General features: G+C 33.0%; 7 protein-coding genes and 1 pseudogene across 8 annotated transcripts, besides 5 other annotated features; 4 read left to right on the forward strand and 4 right to left on the reverse strand.

Annotated features, from left to right (window-relative positions):
* Nucleotides 1-18: 18 nt before the first annotated feature.
* TVAGG3_0323250 lies at nt 19-236 on the reverse strand (annotated as a pseudogene). The gene has a single exon. A coding segment is annotated over exon 1 (218 nt).
* A 1206-nt stretch (nt 237-1442) lies between these two features.
* Nucleotides 1443-1479: a mobile genetic element.
* Nucleotides 1443-1479: a terminal%2Cinverted (terminal inverted repeat of Banshee-A3 transposon ID:TVAGG3_0323260).
* A 719-nt stretch (nt 1480-2198) lies between these two features.
* Nucleotides 2199-2236: a mobile genetic element.
* Nucleotides 2199-2236: a terminal%2Cinverted (terminal inverted repeat of Banshee-A3 transposon ID:TVAGG3_0323270).
* Nucleotides 2237-3880: 1644 nt separating this feature from the next.
* TVAGG3_0323280 (protein kinase protein) lies at nt 3881-5041 on the reverse strand (the record flags this gene model as incomplete). Its single annotated transcript, XM_001581698.1, has 1 exon — nt 3881-5041. The coding sequence occupies one exon, from the start codon at nt 5039-5041 to the stop codon at nt 3881-3883; it is 1161 nt and encodes a 386-aa protein (XP_001581748.1).
* A 1064-nt stretch (nt 5042-6105) lies between these two features.
* Nucleotides 6106-7482, forward strand: TVAGG3_0323290 (armadillo (ARM) repeat-containing protein family; the record flags this gene model as incomplete). Its single annotated transcript, XM_001581697.1, has 1 exon — nt 6106-7482. The coding sequence occupies one exon, from the start codon at nt 6106-6108 to the stop codon at nt 7480-7482; it is 1377 nt and encodes a 458-aa protein (XP_001581747.1).
* Nucleotides 7483-7575: 93 nt separating this feature from the next.
* On the reverse strand, nt 7576-8338 carry TVAGG3_0323300 (Mediator complex, subunit Med6 family; the record flags this gene model as incomplete). The annotated part of the gene is made up of 1 exon (XM_001581696.1): nt 7610-8308. The coding sequence occupies one exon, from the start codon at nt 8306-8308 to the stop codon at nt 7610-7612; it is 699 nt and encodes a 232-aa protein (XP_001581746.1).
* A 78-nt stretch (nt 8339-8416) lies between these two features.
* On the forward strand, nt 8417-11461 carry TVAGG3_0323310 (WD repeat-containing protein family; the record flags this gene model as incomplete). The annotated part of the gene is made up of 1 exon (XM_001581695.1): nt 8417-11461. One exon carries the CDS (start codon nt 8417-8419, stop codon nt 11459-11461), a length of 3045 nt encoding a protein of 1014 aa, XP_001581745.1.
* A 580-nt stretch (nt 11462-12041) lies between these two features.
* Nucleotides 12042-14177, forward strand: TVAGG3_0323320 (ribonuclease inhibitor domain-containing protein; the record flags this gene model as incomplete). The annotated part of the gene is made up of 1 exon (XM_001581694.1): nt 12042-14156. The coding sequence occupies one exon, from the start codon at nt 12042-12044 to the stop codon at nt 14154-14156; it is 2115 nt and encodes a 704-aa protein (XP_001581744.1).
* Nucleotides 14178-14449: 272 nt separating this feature from the next.
* TVAGG3_0323330 (lipase) lies at nt 14450-15566 on the reverse strand (the record flags this gene model as incomplete). Its single annotated transcript, XM_001581693.2, has 1 exon — nt 14530-15561. One exon carries the CDS (start codon nt 15559-15561, stop codon nt 14530-14532), a length of 1032 nt encoding a protein of 343 aa, XP_001581743.1.
* Nucleotides 15567-18931: 3365 nt separating this feature from the next.
* Nucleotides 18932-21281: part of a mobile genetic element that runs on past the window's edge.
* Nucleotides 20348-21197, forward strand: TVAGG3_0323350 (protein of unknown function, DUF4106 family; the record flags this gene model as incomplete). The annotated part of the gene is made up of 1 exon (XM_051230225.1): nt 20348-21197. A coding segment is annotated over one exon (850 nt), but the record flags the coding sequence as incomplete, so codon positions are not given.

Raw genomic sequence — 21281 nt, forward strand, 5'->3', positions numbered from 1 at the left:
TAATAGACAATCCGATTATCATTCATCTATCGGCGCGCGGAGAAATGTTTCTACATAATAGACAATCTTGCATTCTGGGCACGTAAGTGCCCAGAATGCTAAAAGGCGCATAGCGCCGTCTCTGAATATCAAATTTATTATAATTATTAATTTATGAAATTTCAAATAAAATCGATCTGTTATAACACGCTGGTGCGTGACAGCCTTGTCCATTATGTCTCTCGCTCTGTCACTTTTTGGCGCCCCGAGCGAAGCGAGTGCGCCAAAAAGTGACAGAGCGAGAGACATGAATGGGTTCTATATATATACAAAATAGTTACCCCGATCGCGGCTTTTGAATTATAATTATATTAATAACATATTTTTAATAAAATAAACATGGATTTATATGGGAAATTAGGGAGATCTGAAACTCAAAAATTATTTTTGAATTTTAATATGATAAATGTAATTGTGATGATATATACATTACAAATAAAATATTAATTCGGAACAACGATGAGATGTGATAAATTTGATTCTCTCAAAAATCGATTTTGGAGTTTTAATATTAATTTATATCTTATATGCATATAGGATATATAATAATTTTAAAACATTAAAAAGTGACAATTTGCGGTTAGAAAAAGTCATCAAAACGCTTTTTAATGATTTGATTTAACATAAACATAGACTGTCTCTTTGATATTTAACTTCAATTTCCCGAAATGAAAAGGATTTGAACAAAAACGATTATTTTACGATTATTTTTTGTAAATTTTTTTAAATTGAGACTTCAATCTCTAAAATCTTCTAAAAATCCAAATATCAAATAAAATAATATCATTAAAATTCCTCTCAATTTAAAAAATTTTTATAAATTGAGACTTCAATCTCTAAAATCTTCTAAAAAATCCATATATTACAAAAAATCATGATATTATTTTTATTCTCAATTTCAAAATTTTTTTTTGTACTGACTTTCGTTTTGCTAAACAGCAAGGCAGAAATTTGGAACGAAGTTTCAAATTTCTCAAGCTTGCATTCTGGGCATGTAAGTGCCCAGAATGCTATAAGGCGCGTAGCGCCGTCTCTGAATATCAAATTTATTATAATTATTAATTTATGAAATTTCAAATAAAATCGATCTGTTATAACACACTGATGCATGACAGCCTTGTCATTCATCTATCGGCGCGCGGAGCGCGCCGATAGATGATATATATATAGAAGATTAATCGACATTTTTTCGCAAGTAGTGTAACAATCAAAAATCATTTTTAAATATCTATTTTTTAAGACTTAATTTTGATAGTTTTCACTCAAAAATTTTCATCATATTTGAAATAATATCATGTTATTAATTTAAGTTATTTGATTGGCGCTTTGCGCCAATTAAATAGCGAATAAAATGACTTTTCAAAATATTTATTAATTATTTATTATCAAAAGTCAAAAAAATGTAATAAACAGAAATTCATCAAAAGTGACAGCTCTCAATTTTTTGACATTTGTAAATTCTAAATTGAATGAGAAAAATGAAATAATACTAAGCATAATACAATATTCTAGATTTAATTATAATTAGGAAAAAGTTAGTTTTGAGAGTACTTTTCATAGGCATATAGAATGAAATCTTCTGAAAAATAATATCACATAAACTCATATTATTTTCTAATATATAACTATTTTATATAAAAATCAAATTCAATGATCTTAAAAGCGAAGGATAAACCTCAAAATTTACGAATATAATGAGTGGGAATATAATGCTTATCTATCATAAAACCATATGAAATATCAATTTTTGCTTTACGCCTAATTTTTGACGACAATTAGCAAAAAATGTTAAATGTTAACACTCAGTCCATTTGAATATGAAAAATAAAATTGACTTTGATTAAATGTTTTTATTTAATCAAAAATTGATATTTCATATGGTTTTATGATAGATAAGCATTATATTCCCACTCATTATATTCGTAAATTTTGAGGTTTATCCTTCGCTTTTAAGATCATTGAATTTGATTTTTATATAAAATAGTTATATTTAGAAAATAATATGAGTTTATGTGATATTATTTTTCAGAAGATTTTGTGTTCTTCTTCAAAATTTTATTTTTTTATTAAAAAGAATCTTTACAAAATATACATTTACTTTAATTAATATTTAAAAACGTGCTCTATCAAAAGTTCCAAAAATTCAATATTTTAGCTTTTCTGAGGTGTCACTTTTGATGAATTTCTGTTTACAACAAAAAAATCCGATATTATTACATTACATCTGATTACAAATCAAAATTCGTTGAAATAACTTTGCCGAACAAACAACCAAAGTTGTTCTCAAAATATGATTAGCGGCGCGAAGCACCACTACGTCAACGATAGACAAAAAGTGTATGAAAAATTGAGAGAAATAATTCATTTTCATTTCATATTTTCATATTTTCTTAACCAGACATTCCGCACAAACTTCTAATGTATTACATTGATCTAATGCATCATTGGTGTTCCATCATACCTTAAATGATTCACAATTTGCACATTTGGTTACAGATTAAAATTGAAAATTCTAAAATTCTAGATTTTCATCTATAACACGTTCTTTGTTATCATGTGCTTTATTAATTGTTAACTTTAGAGCTCCTAAATATCCTTACAAATTGCATAAATTCCGAAATAGTTTCTCAAAATAATATCTATGATCGCATAAATATCAGATTACGATAAGACTATTAATGTTTCAAATACGTTACTTCCGTTTGCTATAGTTAAGACATGATTTTCATTTATGATAATGACTTCAGCTCTAATTTTGTCAAGTAACAAACTGATCTAATGTCTTATCTAACTGTATTCATTTCTAAACAAATTCTTAATAAATGCTTTGCTTTCAATATTTTTTGGAAAAATCTCTAAAATCTCAAAGTATTCTCTAAACCACTTCGATGCATATAAAAATTCCTCATATGTTTTACATAATAATCTTTAAAATATAATATTAATTACTCAAATTAAAATTTCATTGGATAAACTCATTTCCTATAATCATAATATATTTATTTTGCTGAAGTTGGCTAGGCTTGCCCGAAGGGCAAGCCTAGCCAACTGAAGCCCGAAATTATATTATATCAAAATTGATTTTTTTACCTAAAGAATTGTTGCAAGTATATACATCCACGCTACAGATCATTAAACTTTATTTATTTCATTCTGACAAAAAGCTTCATGACATGCTTGTCTTATGTAGAAACTTTATTTTTGGCATCATGTGAAATAAGAAATTCGGCGGTTTCTTCACTATTATTCTCTGCTGCATAATGAAGAGCGGTTTTTCCATCATTATCTTTTTCATTGATGTTTGCACCATGAGAAATAAGAAGTTCAGCTATTTCTTTACTATTATTCACTGCTGCACAATGAAGAGCGGTTGATCCAAATCCACCTTTTTCATTGATATTCGCACCATGAGAAATAAGAAATTCGGCAGTTTCTTTATTATTAGTCTCTGCTGCACAATGAAGTGCGGTTGATCCTAATTCATCTTTTTCATTGATATTTGAACCATGTGAAATAAGAAGTTCGGCGGTTTCTTCACTATTATTCTCTGCTGCATAATGAAGAGCGGTTTTTCCAAATTCATCTTTTTCATTGATGTTTGCACCATGTGAAATAAGAAATTCGGCGGTTTCTTCACTATTATTCTCTGCTGCATAATGAAGAGCGGTTTTTCCATCATTATCTTTTTCATTGATGTTTGCACCATGAGAAATAAGAAATTCGGCGGTTTCTTCACTATTATTCTCTGCTGCACAATGAAGAGCTGTTTTTCCATCATTATTTTCTTCATTGATATCTGCACCATGTGAAATAAGAAATTCAGCAGTTTCTTTACTATTATTCACTGCTGCATAATGAAGAGCGGTTTTCCATATTCATCTTTTTCATTGATGTTTGCACCATGAGAAATAAGAAATTCGGCGGTTTCTTCACTATTATTCTCTGCTGCACAATGAAGAGCTGTTTTTCCATCATTATTTTCTTCATTGATATCTGCACCATGTGAAATAAGAAATTCAGCAGTTTCTTTACTATTATTCTCTGCTGCATAATGAAGAGCAGTTTTTCCATATTCATCTTTTTCATTGACGTTTGCACAATGAGAGAGAAAATATTCACAAAGAGATGGGATGTCAAACTTTGCTGAATAAAGAAAGCATTTGTTAATATCATTAGTTTGATCAAAATAAACTAAAAATGATTCAACATTGTTAAATGCTTTACAATAATCTAATTTAATTATTAAATTGTATTCATTCATTACGAATGTAACAAAATCAATGTTGTGTGAGATAATTGCATATTCCATGCATTCTTTATCTGGTTTTTGATATTTCAAATATTCACTCATGATATCTTTGTTTCCGCCTAAAAATGATAACTCCAGACATATTTCAGTTATTTCGGAGTTAAATTTCGTTCTTAAGAACTTGAAACAATCCACTGCTCCATGATAACAACATAATTCAAGTAATGAATATCCTACTTCAGAATATGGATATAAATGACTTTCAAGTCTTTGATCTTTATCAAAGGCTTCTCTTTCTGTGAAGCAGATGAATCTTTCTAGGTTATTATACATAATTGCTCTGTAAATTGTGTCTTCTGTATGAATATCCAGATTTTCAGGTTTAAATTCTTCGAAATCATCAGATTTGTCTAATTTAATTCCATATTCTTTATAAAACAGGAAGTTTGATACTATTGGGATATCGTTGACTTCTGTTATATGATAATCATCACAAACGAATTTGGCAAGTGTCAAATATGACTTTGTATAGCGATTGTTATACTGAATGATCATTAAAATATCTTTTATAATGCTTTTAGGATGACGTTTCTTTGATTCAATCAGTTCTGTTTTGATTTGTTTGTAAATTGACTTTAAATCTTCATCATTTTCAGTTTTCAGCTGGTATAACGCATTGTATATATCTATGTGGTATTTACAGATGCTTCGTAGCTCATTGTATCTATTTGGATTAACGTCTTCTTCAGACATTAAAAAATTTGAAAGTCATATATCAATATTTTACCATCTAAAATATCTTTAAAATTCATTATGAGAATAATACTATGTCATACATGTGGAAAACAATGACTGCAAAGATTTCGGATATAAATTATGAATTTTGATTTAATTTATATATGTGAAATAACGCAATAACAATGGTGGATTTGTAGACTATAAGATATTCATTCAAGAACTATTATTGTTATCCAGCATTTCATGTTTCTTCTTGTCTATCGACATGTCAAAATCATTGACTGGGATCATAAATATTGATTGAAATATATCAGCATGGATTGTTTGGATATAGAAATTCATGGAATTCATTCAATCAAAACGTTATTTAAAATGAATTTTGGAAAAATAGCAAAACATCGTAAATTATATATTAATAGCCAAATCCTATGGTTCAAGTGTATTTGTTGTAACGGATACTGTTAGATGATCTTTCATAATGCATACGTATTCAAGTCAGGTAGTCTTTATTTCTATTGCTTTGTCTGAAATAAATACTTAGATCTTAATGAAAGTTAAAATGTTAATAAACATACTTAAAATTAACCTAATAATCTAACAAAATATTGAAACAAAAAGAATTTGTATGATTGTTTCCAGACATAAATGCATGTCACAGAAATTCCAGATTAACCCATCTACCTACTGCCTTAAATTTAAGTCTATCGAAATAATCAAATTTGATTAGAATTATTAGACAAAATTGACTCTAGAAAAATGAACTATGATTGGAGTGATGTACTTGAAATAGATAGTATTTTTTCCAAGAAAACTTTGAAAAAAGTTTTTTGAATTAAAAATATAGGGATTTTATTATTCTTTTTTGGATTTTGAAATTTTTTTAGAGATTTTGGAAAATTTTAAATGCTTAGATATATTTAATAATTTTGAAAATATCGAAATTGTTTGATAATTCACTTTAATTCGTTATAATAATTTACAATTATTTTATTAGTCATTAAATTCAATTTTATCCTCGGTGATATCAGAAAACTACTGAAATATAGTTTTGGGAATACAAAAACAGTCCAATTTTATGAATGATTTCTTATAAAACTGATAATGCTGAAATAATTCTTGGTCCGGAAAAAGAAGAAGACATCATTATCAGACCAGAAATGTTCGCAGAAAATGATGTTGATCCAGAATTGAACTCAATTCTTAATGAATTACTTATCAATCTTGATTCAGATGATAATCCTCAAAATTTACTAATGGAAATCGATCAAAAACTATCTCTTGTACATTATGATATTACTACCTTAATCGATGAAACAAACACAATAAATTTTTTGATAGCAATTCTCATTCAATCAGCAATTACACCAGTAACAGAGCTAGTATTACGCATTTTAACTCGAATCTTACAGGTTGCACCCACAAACATTAATAATTATTACAAATATACCGAATATTTTCTACCTAACATTTCAAATCCGATTTTAATGCCTTACGTTATAAGTATATTAGCTTCTCTCATTATTAATGAGCCAAACTTTTGCGAATTATTAGTTTGCAAATATAACATACTCAGAAGAGTTTCAACGCTCTTAATTAATACAAAAACAGTTAAAGACAAATCCAATATGCTTTCGTTTATTTACATTACATTGAAGAATTCAAAGAACTATGTATTACATTCGTATGTTGATGGTTTCGAAGCAATTAGCTATCCATTAGGTGCGGCCAAAGATTCAATTGAAAATAATATCTCAATTTACATTAATTTGAAAATTTTTCATTACATTATGATGAATTGGACTTCAAACTTTGCAACATTGTTTGATTCGAAATTTGTTCAAAAGCTTTTAAGTATATGGAACAACCTATTTCAAAATCAATGGGAGATTCCTTTCTGCGGCGAAATTTGCGCTATTTGGAACCAAATTATTGTTCAATATCCAGACGAATTCATCCAAAACAAATTATATAAGCATGTTACAGATGTTACAAAGCAATTAATTGATAATCCTGATCTTCCTCACGCAAAAATATTATTTTTATTATCAAACGTCGCTGTTCATACAGAATCCGCTCTTGAAATAATCAATTCCGACATTCTTGAAAAATATTCAGACCATTACGATGAAATGACGTTTCCAATGAAAGAAAATTTTCTTTTTATGTTTATCAATCTAATAAGATCAAGAGCATTAATAATAGATGATAGTCCTAAAACAGTAGAATATCTAACAGAGGTTTTTGACCTTGCTTCGGACGATTCTTCCGAAAAATATCAATTAAATACACTAATATTACTTGAAGATTTTATGCAAGAACTTTCAGAAGTTATTGACGTAGATTTTGTCCTTTCAATGCTTAATTGTTTGATTGATTCAACAAACGAAGAAATCAATACTTTAGCACAGAAACTACTTAATGAAATCAATCCGGACAATGAAATTCAACCAAATTAAGCTTTTTCTTAAGATTCATCAAAATTATTTTTAATATTTTTTTTGAGATCTGGAAAAAATGAAGTCGAATATATAACAAATTGTATATTAGTACTTTATTATAAACAAGAATTAGTTGAATCAGAAATTATTGAGGTAATTGAGCAATTACTTGGCCAATGAAGTATTTTTGTAGATCTTTTTCAATGCTGTGTTCTGCGATGATGTTTTCCATTTCATATGCTCCAAATAAGAAAGGTGGCTTTGTTGGGATGTTGACGTTTGCTTTTTGGTATCTCATTTCCGGTGTCCACTTATAAGCAGAGTCAGCATCACGAATGGCTTCTCTTAAATTGAAAATCGCGGTTCTGAAATTGGATGTGACTAAAGAGTACAAATCCGGGGCCTGATAGATAGTAGCATCAATCATATAATATTGGGCTAATAATTCCTTGATAGGTTCGCCATGATCTTGAAGTCTTGTTCTGTATTTTGAAATTACGCAAAGTCCTGTCGTAATCGGATAGTTGGCTTTTTCAGGAGCATATATCTCCTGTTCAGTTTCCAAGATTAGCTCTTTAGGAGGGTTTGCAGGGTCAAGTGTCTTCAAAAAATTCGGTTCTTGGATTTGAACGTATGTTAATCTATATGTGATACCATTTTCATCGAAAATATCAGTGAATTTTTCATATCTGTTGACTTGTTCATTCAAACAAGTTGGATCATAAAATGGACTGTTGTTAAAATAGGAATTAAACAGGTTTCCTATTGTTAGCAAGTTCATTTGGAGGAAATCATCATTTCTGTAAGCCATTGTGGCTGTTTCTTCTAAGGAAAGGTTCGACATTTATTCTTTTCTAACAATTGTCACCTTTTTTGTAAATGTCACTTTTCAGTCCAATATTTTGTCACTTTTATGTCTGTTAAAATTTTCAAAGATTTTTGAGCAAAGAAAATGAATTTCGTTTTTCCAGAAGATGACAGAATAAAAGGCATTCCGCAGCGTACGGAATGGAGTCGGCCTCCAAGTTCTACGCAATCAAGGCTTGGTCGTAGAAATATACAAAGAAATGAGTCTTATCAACAACAATTTCTTCAAAAACTACGAAAAGCCTTTGAAGAAGCGGATCCTGATAACCTTGGGTACTTGGACCAATCTAGATGGGATTCTTCAGGAATAAGACAAATTATTCACGACGGAACTTTAAATCGACCAGAATTTTCCTTATTTTTCAAAAGAATCGATGCAACAGCAGAAGGAAAGATATCATGGGGTAAGCTCGTACACTATTTACTGAAAGAAACAAATGGTAGCGATTTCAAAAAGTCAGGAGAAGCAATTCAATTCATTCGCAAGTGGCCAACACCTCCTCAGAACAAAAATCAGAGTCATCGCGAAATGGTATGCCAAATACTTGCATCTTATAAGACAAACGAATACATAACTATATCTTCCGACTCAGTCAGATTTTGGAATTGCAGTGATCTTGCGTATAAACGTGTAATCAATGATACATCACTTTTCTGTTGTGGTGTTGTATTCAATAACACAAGTACACTCGCTTTAGCTACTACAAATAGAAGATTATTATTTTATGACATTGAAACTTTGAATAGACTTCCAATAGAAGTATGTGCATCTCCTACAGCAAGAATGATTAAGAATATGACACAAGATCAGTCAAAACAGACATTAAGAACGTTGAAATCTTCAGACATGCCAATGTTCAATGTTCCATCTGCATTATGCATTGCAGAGAATTCAATTGTGTCAGAATACGATGTACCGTTCTTTGTTGGCGATGATCAAGGACAGATTGAAGTATATAACCTTTCATTACCAAAAAGAAGGTCAGGGACCGACTTCCATATAAACAGAATAACTCATGTTAAACTACATCGTGGAAAAATTACTCAAGTTGACGTTATTAACGCAACAACATACGCAACTTCAAGTTTGGATATGAGAGTTGTCTTTTTCACTTATTCACCACATTCAGCAACAATCCAACAGACACAAGTTTTCAAAGATAATGAGCCAATCTGTTGTTTCGTTTACAATTTGACACAAAAGTGCCTGACGACTTGTGGAATCTCCAGAGATGCTTATATATGGTCACACGGTAGTGGCAAGAAGATTTCAAAGCTTGGAGGACACTACAACCAAGTTGTCAAAATTGTAAATTACACAACGACCACGAAAGAGAATTATATCGTATCAATGACTAATAAAAAGGAATTCAGACTCTGGGACGCTTCAAGTTATCGATTAATGAAGGAATGGACAGATCCAGCAGTATTACGTCCAGAAAACCACTATTCCGCCTTGTTTTTCGATCCGCATCGCAATCAGCTGATAAGTGCGGCATCATTCCCCGTAAAATGGGCTGAAGATATGTCTTCCAAAAACGACCAATTTGAGAAAACAACTCATTCGCGTACTATCGTCGGAGTTTTCTCGGCACCGGAATTTGACCAAGTAGTGACTGTTGATACTGTCTGTGCTATCAAAGCGTGGAATATTTCAACAGGAACTTGCGAAATGAGTCACATTGAGCCATTGGATGACAAATACTCAGAAATATCAGCTGCAACATTGGATTGTAAGGGAAGAACTCTTATAACTACAACTTTTTCCAATAAAGTTGCACAATGGAATTATAATTCTGGAACTCGCATCGCAGATCATAATTTAGTTGGTGCAAAATCATTAGTATCAGTAATGAAGTGCTTCTCTGCCCAAGGAAAAGATTATTTGATAAGAGCTGGCTGGGATAAAACAATTTGGCTCTACATCGAACTCGGCCAAGTCTGGGAACTCCTCAGATCATACACAGGACACACACACGATATCAGCGAAGCAATAGGATTCAACGGCGGAGTTGTCAGTGGAACAGTAAACGGAGAAATCTTATGTTGGTCATTCGATACGAACGTTCCAGTTGCAGCTTGCGCATTAAAACCAGCTACAGGAGTAGAAGTTATGCGCACAATTGATAATACATTGTTAATTGGTGATTCAACAGGAAATTTACACATTATGACATTACCAAGGCTTGAATTCGTCAAAACACTGCATGCTCATGAGATAACTGCCAGACATTCATTGACAACAATTACAATTGACCATGAAAACGAATTTTTATTCACAGGAGATACACTTGGATACGTTAAGAAGTGGAAGATTAAGAAGATAGGAGACACAATTGGCCTTGAAGGTGTCGATATCCATCGTTGTCATAGAGATGAAATTACAGCGATCGTATTAGTCAAAGAAAACAAAGTTTTGGTAACGTGCGGTACAGATAAATGCGTAAGACTTTACGATGCATCCGATTTCACGTATATTGGATTCTTTAGTGATGAAACTAAATGGAATTATGAAGATAAGACAACATGGGTTAACGAAGCACCTTTCCTTACAGACGAAAGACACTTTAAGAAAGGTGCCTTGATTTTTGGCCAATCGAATAACTCTGTTATTGGATTTGGAGATTTAAGTTCAGATGATTTGCATTCTAAGTCTTCCCAGAGCTTGAAATCGATGTTAGGAGCTGTTTCTTCACCAGAAAAGCCAAAGAAACAGTCACTTTCTGAATACGCTGCCGAGTTTTACAAAAAAGAGGAAGAAGAAAAACAGAAAAATTTACAAAAAGAAAAAGAAAAGAAAGTTGAACCGAAAATCACAGATCCTGACTACGATTACGGAAAGATTATACGAATAATTGATGACTACATGGATAATCCACCAAACTATATCCCTCAAAGCCTTCCAAACATGATTGAAAACGAAAACATCAGATATCAGCCATTGAAACCTATTCCTGAGCTGATGCCACATGCGAGACCAAATGAACTCATGATGACAATCAAGAGTTTACTGCCTGATGAAACGCCAAAGGTTGAAAAAAGGAAAATTAAAATGCCTATTTTAGTTCAACCACAGAATAACTTTAGGAGAGCATCTACTCCAAAGACTTCAAGAAAATATTGTGATTGATGTTATATTTGTATTAGATAAATATATTGTTTGTTTGTTTTTTTAGAGTTAATTAGATTTTTTTGGAAAATATGACATAAATAAAACATGGTTCGGGGCGGAACCAACATTAATAAGGTTGTTATAACAAAACTCTACCTTCAAAATAGGAGTCAACCATTTGAAGAATGTTGAATATCTGAAAAATTCTTCTGAAAATGGTCAATTCAGCTGATATAATGCATTACTATTCCCAACTTACGCTTACATTTTCATATGAGTCTATTTCTTGACGGTAATTCTTACACCAATCAAATTTTTTCTTTTTCAAATCACTCTGTTTATATTTTTCAAGTAATAAAACAAAATATCACATTTGGGATGTGAAATCGAAATTACACATTTTTGGACTGATCAATTTTAATAAAATTGTAAGCACTTTTCCTTCAAATTCAATCATTGATCTTTTGAGCACTTTATCACTGATTTTATTTTTCGAAATTATTAATTCTGGTGTTTTAAATAACACATTTAATTCAATTTGATTTTCTTTATTTTATTCCCCAGTAAAAAAAATTTTTTTTATATAAATCATTTTGTAATGAGAGGTGGATCTTGGAGAATATCTGGAAAAATTCCAAACCCACTTCATACATTTCAAGCATCTAAGCTTTCATATGAAAACAAGAAACTTCATAAAATCCCAGAAATTCCAAATGATGATTTCACGATGCTTGTACTAGCAAGTAATCCTCTCAAAACTTTTAATGGACTCAATTCATATGAAAATTTACACGAGTTAAGTGTAAATAAAACTAAGATTGAGACATTTGAGGGAGCTGTAGAGATACCTCATCTGCAAAAGTTCACATGCTATCAAGCCCCTCTTGAAAAGATCAATTACTTACGCATCATGGCAATAATTGCTTTTGGAAAATCTTTGATTGTCGTTAACAATGTCCCAATTCCAGAAAAAGAGAGGCAATTTGCTGACCAGTATGCAGATACTATCAGGACATACATTCAGTCTGGATTTGTTATCACATCAATGAACCCTCTCCGTATCCATAATCCAAAGACTAAAGAAAGGAAGACATTCTACAAGGAGAAGGGAGCAGAGAACGAATCATTTAGCCCAGACAGAATTGCTCTTCAAGTCCCATTAAAGAAATTCTCATTTGGTTCTCCAAAAGCATTTTCTGCCAGAGGAAAATCTACAAGAACATCAGATACTACCGATCCCGCATCGGATTTGGGATCACCAGGCATAACCAAAGCTGAATCTGCTTCTCAAGTTAAGCTTGATAACTCAGAATACATCAAAAAAGCTCAAGTCCAATTTGAGAAGGAGAGCCTTGAGAAGAAGCCAAGGAAATCATCCGGAGCCGAAGAAGGCGACGTAAAGACAAGAGATCTTCCATTCAGCACCGAAATTACATCATTGACCGAAGATAAAGAAATCTTAGTTGTCACTGATGACGAAGACAAAAAGGATACTGAAGATCACTCAGGAAGTGCACCATCTTCAGGCAGAAAGAGGAGAGGTTCGATTAATCTTGTTACAGCTCCTGTTCTCAAGTTAGACAGCGATGATGATGACGATGATCCACATATGGTCAGACGCAGACTCGGTTTACCAGAAGACCACAACAATAACAAAGAAAATAATAATTCAACCGACAAACAAGCTCAACGCAAGTCATCTATTGCTCCACAAACTACAGTTAATACTTCCGCTAAGGAAGAAGAGGATGAGTACGAGTATTACTACGAAGAAGACCTCAACGAAATTTTGACACAAACAGCTTACAGCGAAGCAATGAACATTGTTCCTCCAATCAGAAAGGTTACCAAAGCAGGAAGTAAGGAAGAAGGAATTCGCCTTGAAAAAGATCTCGAAATCAGTACTTCTTTGGATTCTCTCATTCCTCCACACAGAGTTACTAAAGATAATAGCGACGAAGAAAGCCGCGAATTGGTCAACTCGTTCCTTGTTACTTCAAACGTAAACGAAGAAGATGATCAAAGAATTAAAGTCGAAAACGAGGAAAGCAAAGAAGAAACAACTCCAAAGGAAGATTCCAAGCTTGCCAATGAAGAAATTGAGAAGCCAAAGGAAGAAATTCCAAAGGTTGAAGAGGAAGAAGAAAAAGTGGAAGAAAAGAAGGAAGTCGAAGAAGAAAAGACGAAATCTATAGATATTAATAGCACAGAAGCTAGAAAATCGTTAGAACTCTGTATTCATATTCCAAAACTTATCGGTGAAGCCACTGTTGAAGAAACTCCGAAGAAGGATGAACTCGAACCAGTCCCAGAAGAAGATGAGGACGAAGAAGGCCTCCCAATTATTGATGATGCTTCTGATGAAGATAATAACATTTTAATGGACGAGGAACCAGAACCAGTAAAGAAACCAGAACCAACTCCAGAACCAGCACCAGAGCCAGCCAAAGAAGAGGAAATGGCTCCAGAAAAAGAAGAAGAAAAGATTGTTGAAGAAAAGCCTAAAGAAGAAGAGAAACCAGCAGAAAAGGGTGCTAAAGAAGGCGATAAGGATGATGATTTCGATCTAAACGGCGGAAAGAAAATTGATATTTTCAAAGTTGAAAGACCAGAGCGCAAGAAAGCTGATTTTAAGCTTCCTGAGTGGAAGAGAGAAAAGATTCACTTCGAGAAAACGCCAGAAATAGATTCTGACGCTTTATTGTTTTTCTGAAAATGTTCATAATAGTTTTACATGCATAAATATTCTTATTTATTTATAAATTTACGTAGTTTTCATATTCTTGAGACCATAGAACACTAAATTTTCAACCAAATTTTATGACTTGGGTCATTGAACTTTTTGACCCAAAGAATGACTTTTAACAATAAGTATTAACAAAATGTAGGCAAAATATTCCATAATTGTTGTTTGAATTTTAATCGCATTAGCGATTATGATTTTGAGTCAATTCAAATTTGACCAAATATCTGCTGAATCAAATGAAAATAAAGTTTTAACATTTTAAGCAAAATAAACAGTATTTATAACAAAAAACAAACAAAATGAGTGATAAAAATCATAAATAACATTATCTGCATGGTATTTATTGGCTGGAATTATGAATTTTGATTGGCTTCTTTATTCCAGCGTATGTAAGAACAAGTGTTGTTGTAAGGCAAAATCCTACAATTGCCCCAACAGGACCGAGAAAGATCGTTAAGAGAACAGTCGAAACAGCTCCAGTAACTCCTACTCCGACAATTCTGGAATTAAGAACAGTCATTGACTTGTTCAGGAAAGCTGAGAGTTTGATTTTTCTATAATGAAACGCTTTGTCAAGTTCATCGTCATGGTAAATGTGTAAAAGATCTCTGTGATACTTCTTATGGGAATGAGACATCATTCTGAGTTTCTTTCTGAGCTCAAAGTCTGCTGGGACTGGTCTGCGACAAATTGGCTCATCGTCTTTCTTCTCAATGATTATGACTCTTCCTGGAACAATATCACCGATTCTTGATTCGTTGGATTCTTCTAAAGTTTCGTATTTGTTCATGAACAACTCTCTGCAATACTTTCCAACATTGAACTTGAAGAAATTATAAATTCCTTTCTTAATCTTGAAAATTCTTGGGATTGGATCCTTAGAACGAACAAATGTTGTGCAAATCAATTTTGACTTCTCTTGGAGATCAGCACTTAAGATTCCTGGTGTTCCGAAAGTAAATGCTTGAACATTATCCCATTTATTTTCATATTTGAGGATCATAGCAATCATTGTTGCGACTGCACCTCCTAAGCTGTGTCCGAGGCAGACAACACGCTCATGGTTCTCAATGAGTCCTGTAACAAGTGAAAGTACCATTCTAGCTGCATTTAAGAAACCAGAATGGGCATAGCCATTCAAAAATGGTGTTTCAACTGTGTGTAAATCAATCGATAGATCATTGTGGCTTGCAAAGTTTGTACCTTTAACCCAAATATAGCGTTCATTTTTGTACTTCATGACGTTAAATGTTGGAATTCCATTTGTTCCTTTAAAGTTGAAGATACACTTCAGCTTACGAGGTAAAAGACCATTCCTTCCGTGACTAGCCATGTATTCAATGATGTTACTAAAGAAGACAACTTCAGACATTCTTAAAATTAATGAATGCAATTAAAATCTCTGTAAACTATTGAATATGAAATTACTTGGAAATGAGTAATGTGGAAATTTCCGGTGATGTTTATTTTATATATTTTACTACCTTATTAACTCAGATTTAAGAAATAGCTAATTCCAATTGATGAAATTTGTGTGCGTTAATTCAATAGTCTCATCACACTTTTCAATGCTCGATTTTTAAAAACTGTTTAAAAATGGAGCTTATATTGAAATAGTGTAGAGACTAAAAATTACCACAGACTATTTCAGAGGATTGAGTTGCCACTCAATCCTCTGAAAAGTCTGAGGTAATTTGCAAAATTCAATCAAAAATCTCATTCAATTGATTAATATAATCCAATTTTTATAAATGATTTATATTATATTTAAATACATGCCTCTAAAATTTTTCATTTTTTCAATTAATTGAATATGAATAAAATTTTATCACTAGAAAATAATGAACTATTGATACTAAGTAACATTATCATAATCAAATTCAATCGAACGTAAAATTGAGAAAATTATCAGAAAATTCTTGGATTAGGCGAACCAATATAAAATTATCTATTTTTTTTGTGGCATATTTGAATAAGAGAGTTTTGGAAAGCCATAAATATGAATGATGCTATAGAAATTTAATTCGCGATAAGTTCTTATTGCTTTCAATTTTATTTCTTTCTCTATGTTTCCTAAAATTCTTGTTCTACAAAAACAAATATGCTATAGGTCAGGTATGTGGGGCTTCCAGGCGCGTTGCGCCCTCTAGCCCATAAGAAATTTTGCCCAAGACCCAAGAGGAGGACCGAACCCCAGCCGACCAGCCGGTGACACTTTTTGTAGAGCACTCAAAATAGTATAACTTTGTCCGGACAAGTAAGGGTCTATCGTCACTACAGGAAAAGTTACCGGCGTTCCAAGGAAGTATACTTTGAGAAGCCTTTTCCCCCTTATAGAATGAGATAGGACGGTTATTTTACAATACTGACAACACTTTGACCGAGTAGTTTTTTGTGCTGAACAAAAAGTGTCATATAAACATCTGTCAAAAATCGCTTTTTTACTTCACTTAAAATGCCACGTAAGCTACGTAAGAATATACGTAAGAGGAAGGGAGCATTGAAACATCCAATAGTAAAACTGACACCACAACAACAGTTGCAACAACAAATGATGAATGACCCCACTATGTTGCAACAAATGTCAAGCAACCCTATGCTTTTAAACCGAGTTATTGGTGCACAGAGTGGAGGTTTAAGAGCGGCACTTTTAGCGAAAATGGCAGGCTATGGTGGAGCTGCAGACGGAACAGCTTATAACCCTCAAAGTCAAATGAATTTGAGTTCACTCAAAAATCAAATAACAGATGTCAAAAAGTCAAACATAGACATACAGAAACAAATAAGTGAAAACGAAAAGAAACTAGAATATGACAGACACACAAAGAAACTCAATGAGTTAAACGTAGAGAAAAAGAAGAAAGAAGAACAACTGAAAGAACTAAGTACAGAGGAATATGCGAAAAAAGTGTCAGAAAAAGCAGCAGAAGTAGCAAAAATGGAACAAGATGTTATAAATTTGAAAAACCATACTACTCAATATAAAGTACTGAAAGATGAAGAGATAAAACAAAAAGCCCTGAAGACATATATGGATAGCGATGAGTATAAAAAAGAAGTTGAAGCAAATGTAAAGGCAGAAAAACTTTTACAGTTGCAAAACCAAACCGTACAGTATGAAAACTTAGCACAAGAAAGTAAAAATAACGACGCAGCCATGCAAAAGGCAATGAAAAGCGCAGAATATATAAAAGCTAATAATGACTGGTTAGATGCCCAAGCCAACGCCAAAGCAGCCCAACTTATAGGGTCAATAAGGACAAAATACAAGCGGATGAAGACAGTTCAAATGAAGCTTTAATGAATGCTGACTTTAAGAATGCCTTCGAAGCTCTTCATAGTAAGGTGAAACTAGTGAACGACTTCTCATCTGGAAAGAAACTGAAGTCTGAAGGTTTCGACAAAGAGTTAAGAGAAGTAGCACAAAATATGACGAAAATAACAGATGCAGCAACGAGACAGGCAGTTCAAAGTGCCTATGACGCCGTTAGAGCAACTGTTGTGGAAAGTCAAGAAAAAGAGTTACAACAGACCAAAACAGACCTAGTAAATGCTTTCTTAAGAACGAAAAGTCAGGTAGGACATTATGCTGCAGATGGAACATATGTGCCAGCTGGTGGAACTTATATACCAGCTGGTGGAACTTATATACTAGCTAGTGGAACTTATATACCACCAAACCCTCCAAGAGAAGCACCTGCACCAGGACTACCTAAAACATTTACATCGTCACATGGACACAGACACAGGCATGCACCAAAACAACAACAACAACCAACAGTTCAAAATCCAGCACCACAACCAACAGTTCAAAACACACACAACCAACAGTTCAAAACCCTGCACAACAACAACCACAAACAGAGCAAGGACATAAAAGAAGTAGAGAACAAGGAAACCAAGAATTCTTAAAAATGCTTAAGGAAGATTATGGTTACCCAGATACTCTTGACTTTAGTGACAGATATAAAGAAGCTATTAAAAAGTTCAAGGAAGGAAATACTGACCCGAACCTATTTAGCTTTATGGTTCAGCACCAAATGGGATATAATTTCAAACCTGGAAAATACAAGCTCGCTAAGGGATATGATTTAATAGCATATCATCCAAATGACATGAATGAATTTACTCCGAGATATTTGATGTCAGAGCTAAATGATAATTCAACTCTCTTCATGAAACGCGTAAAAAATAGAGACGGAACGAAAGAAGAAAGGTTTATGAGTCCGGATGACTTAGATAGGGAACTTTTTAAAAACGGTCTCGGAATATATGAAATGCCACCAGATGAGGTACAAGAAACTCAACAGGAAGAAGTTCAGATACAACCAGACATGGAAGAAATAGTTCAGCAACAACAGCTAGAAGAGCCTGAAGGAAACGAACAAGTTCCTCCTTTGGAAACTAACTTCACAGAACTAGATGAAGATTTGGAACAGCCGAAAAATCTTGACCCTCAACAAGACTATGAGGTGAATATGGAATCTTTCCAAGAGTCTAAGAAAAATTCGGCTGACAGAGTAGAAGAATATCGAAAAATGTTCACCGACATACAAAAGACTCCAACATCAGATGAAAATATTCAGCATAGAATGGAAGTACTGAAAGAAAATGTACGCAAATACAATAATCCTTTTTACTTACGACCATATAACGTTCAATCTTTGGCTGAACTCGGTGAAAATAAAAGGTTAAATTTCAACAAAACATATAGAAATGAAACATTGTTTAAAGTTCATTCAGAACCTAGCCAATATGGAAACAAACCTACTTTTGTTTCTGCAGACTATGGAACTACAATGAGATGGGGTCATAAAGCTAATCCGGATAGGTGGTTCATAAACTTACAACCACAATTCCAAGAAGTTGTAGACGCAATGGAAGTGAATGGTGAACCAGATATAGCTGGTATTTTCAGCGCGGCTTTAATGCCATTGAAAGATATGAAAGATGCAGATATTTTGGACCAGTATGAAATGAACATGGCTGAGGGAAATATAACACCTGACGTTCTAGAACATTTATCTCAAAGAACTACACAGAACCATAGAGATGGTATATTTGGTGAAGAGTTTAGAAAGAAAGTTAGGGAGAGAGAAGGAAGAGAACCTATTGTACATGACCTTGCAAACGAAAGTTTGCAAAATGTCATAAAAACTTACTTTGCAGACAATGAACCGAGAATGGATGAATATTTAAGAAAACTCAAATGGACAGTACCAAATGAAATGTTAGTATTGAAAAACATGTTCCTTGACAAAATAAAACCAACTACAGAAATAAATGACGCAAGACTGAAACATTGGGTAAAAGCTTTCCCATTCACAAAAGATATTATTGGTAACATGGAAAGAAAACCAGAATGGCTACAAAAACATATATTTGGAAACGAGCTTATTCCATATGGACAAGCTCTGTTTGAAGAGCTTGAACCGGAAACTCAGGAAAGAGTCATGCAAACAATACGCGAAGACTCAAATACAAACTATGACAAAATCTTTCTAGGATATAGGTTACCTGAGTTGGGCGACCAGAGCCCAAAGGCAAAAAGGACATGGGAAATTTACAACATACTAGGTGAACATGAGGCAAAGATGCAACAACTTGAAGCAGAGGGCAAGTTACCAAAAGCGACACCAAAGAAGAAGAGAAGAACAAAGTGAAAGTAGTGAAGAAGTAACTTCATCTAGTGAAAGTAGTGGCAATGAAGGAAAAAGAAGAGTTAAAAACTCAGTCAGGAAGAAAGTAAAGCTTGGTACGAGTGGGTTCTATTATGACACATAAATCCAACTATTCTATATTTTTACCCATATGAAATGTACGCCGCTCAGAATATAACGCCAACAGTTTTGGATGCCATGAACGGAAATGTTTCCGAATGGTATAACGAATGCGACAATGCCATTAGAAGGTCAGAAATAGTTCCTGGAACTTACGAATATACAACTGCTGTTTCTTATGGAAACGTAGGTGAGTTTGGAGAAGGTTCTTCAACAACAGTAGATATTGCTTGTGACAGGTTTCATATTATTTCTATTGACAACTCATTCTTATACGTGGAACAAGACATTGAAATAAAACCTTCTGCCAAGTTGTCTGACAAGAAAGGTTGCAATGGAATTTTCTATGTCGGATACCAATATGCTCCAGAAGTTTTCATGGGATATAAGATATATTCTAACTCTGACTTAGTTCAAACAGTAACATGGGCAAACTATGAATGGTTCGCTTTGAGAAACTCAGTACCACCACAAGCTAGAGAACAAACAGACCAGTATGCAAATATTGAGAAAATAAGAAGACTTGACCCTAACGTTCCAGGAGTTTATGTTAACCTTTCTGGTTCAGATGGAAATGCTGCCACTAAAGTAAAACTGAAACTTAGAGTTCCTTTGTCATCTTTCCTCATCTTCAGGTTTTTAAGATACTTGCCAAACTGGGCAGGAAAAATTTCTATCGAACTTACTCCAAGCAAAAATAACTTAGTCATTGCACCAACACAAGACCCATTCACTATTACAGACGTAAAGGGAACAAATAAAACATCATTCGCCGAATTTTGCAAAGACAAAGTTGACTTAGACTTTGGTTTCTCAAACTTCAACAATGAAGTAAACTATTATTTCAATGCTGCTGGAGATGCTTGGGACCCAGTTAAGTTCACATGCGAAAAGTTTGAATGCAAGAGAATAGAAAGCAGACTTGCCGTTTATATGTTGGACCCAGATATTTCAAATGCTTTAGCTGCCAAATATATTGCAGTTCCACTTATGTTCCCTATACACCAAATATCTGTCAAAGACTTTGCAGGTGAAGTTGGAAACCAAAGTGCTGACCCAGGTGCAAGAACAGATATTGCTTTAACAACTGCAATGAAACATGCAGATACTATGTTTGTACTGTTCAGACGAACTATAAATGACTATTCTTGTTTCTACAACCCTGGTATTAAATATCATATAAACATAGATGGCAAATATTATCCAAGAGAAGAATATTCTACAGTTGAGGATATGAGGTCATACAACTTGACATTAGATGCTATGAACTTTAACAACAACTTCACAACAACCATTAACCCTGAAATGCAAA

This window comes from Trichomonas vaginalis, chromosome V (assembly GCF_026262505.1).
Source record: "Trichomonas vaginalis G3 chromosome V, whole genome shotgun sequence".
Taxonomy (NCBI): domain Eukaryota; phylum Parabasalia; order Trichomonadida; family Trichomonadidae; genus Trichomonas; species Trichomonas vaginalis.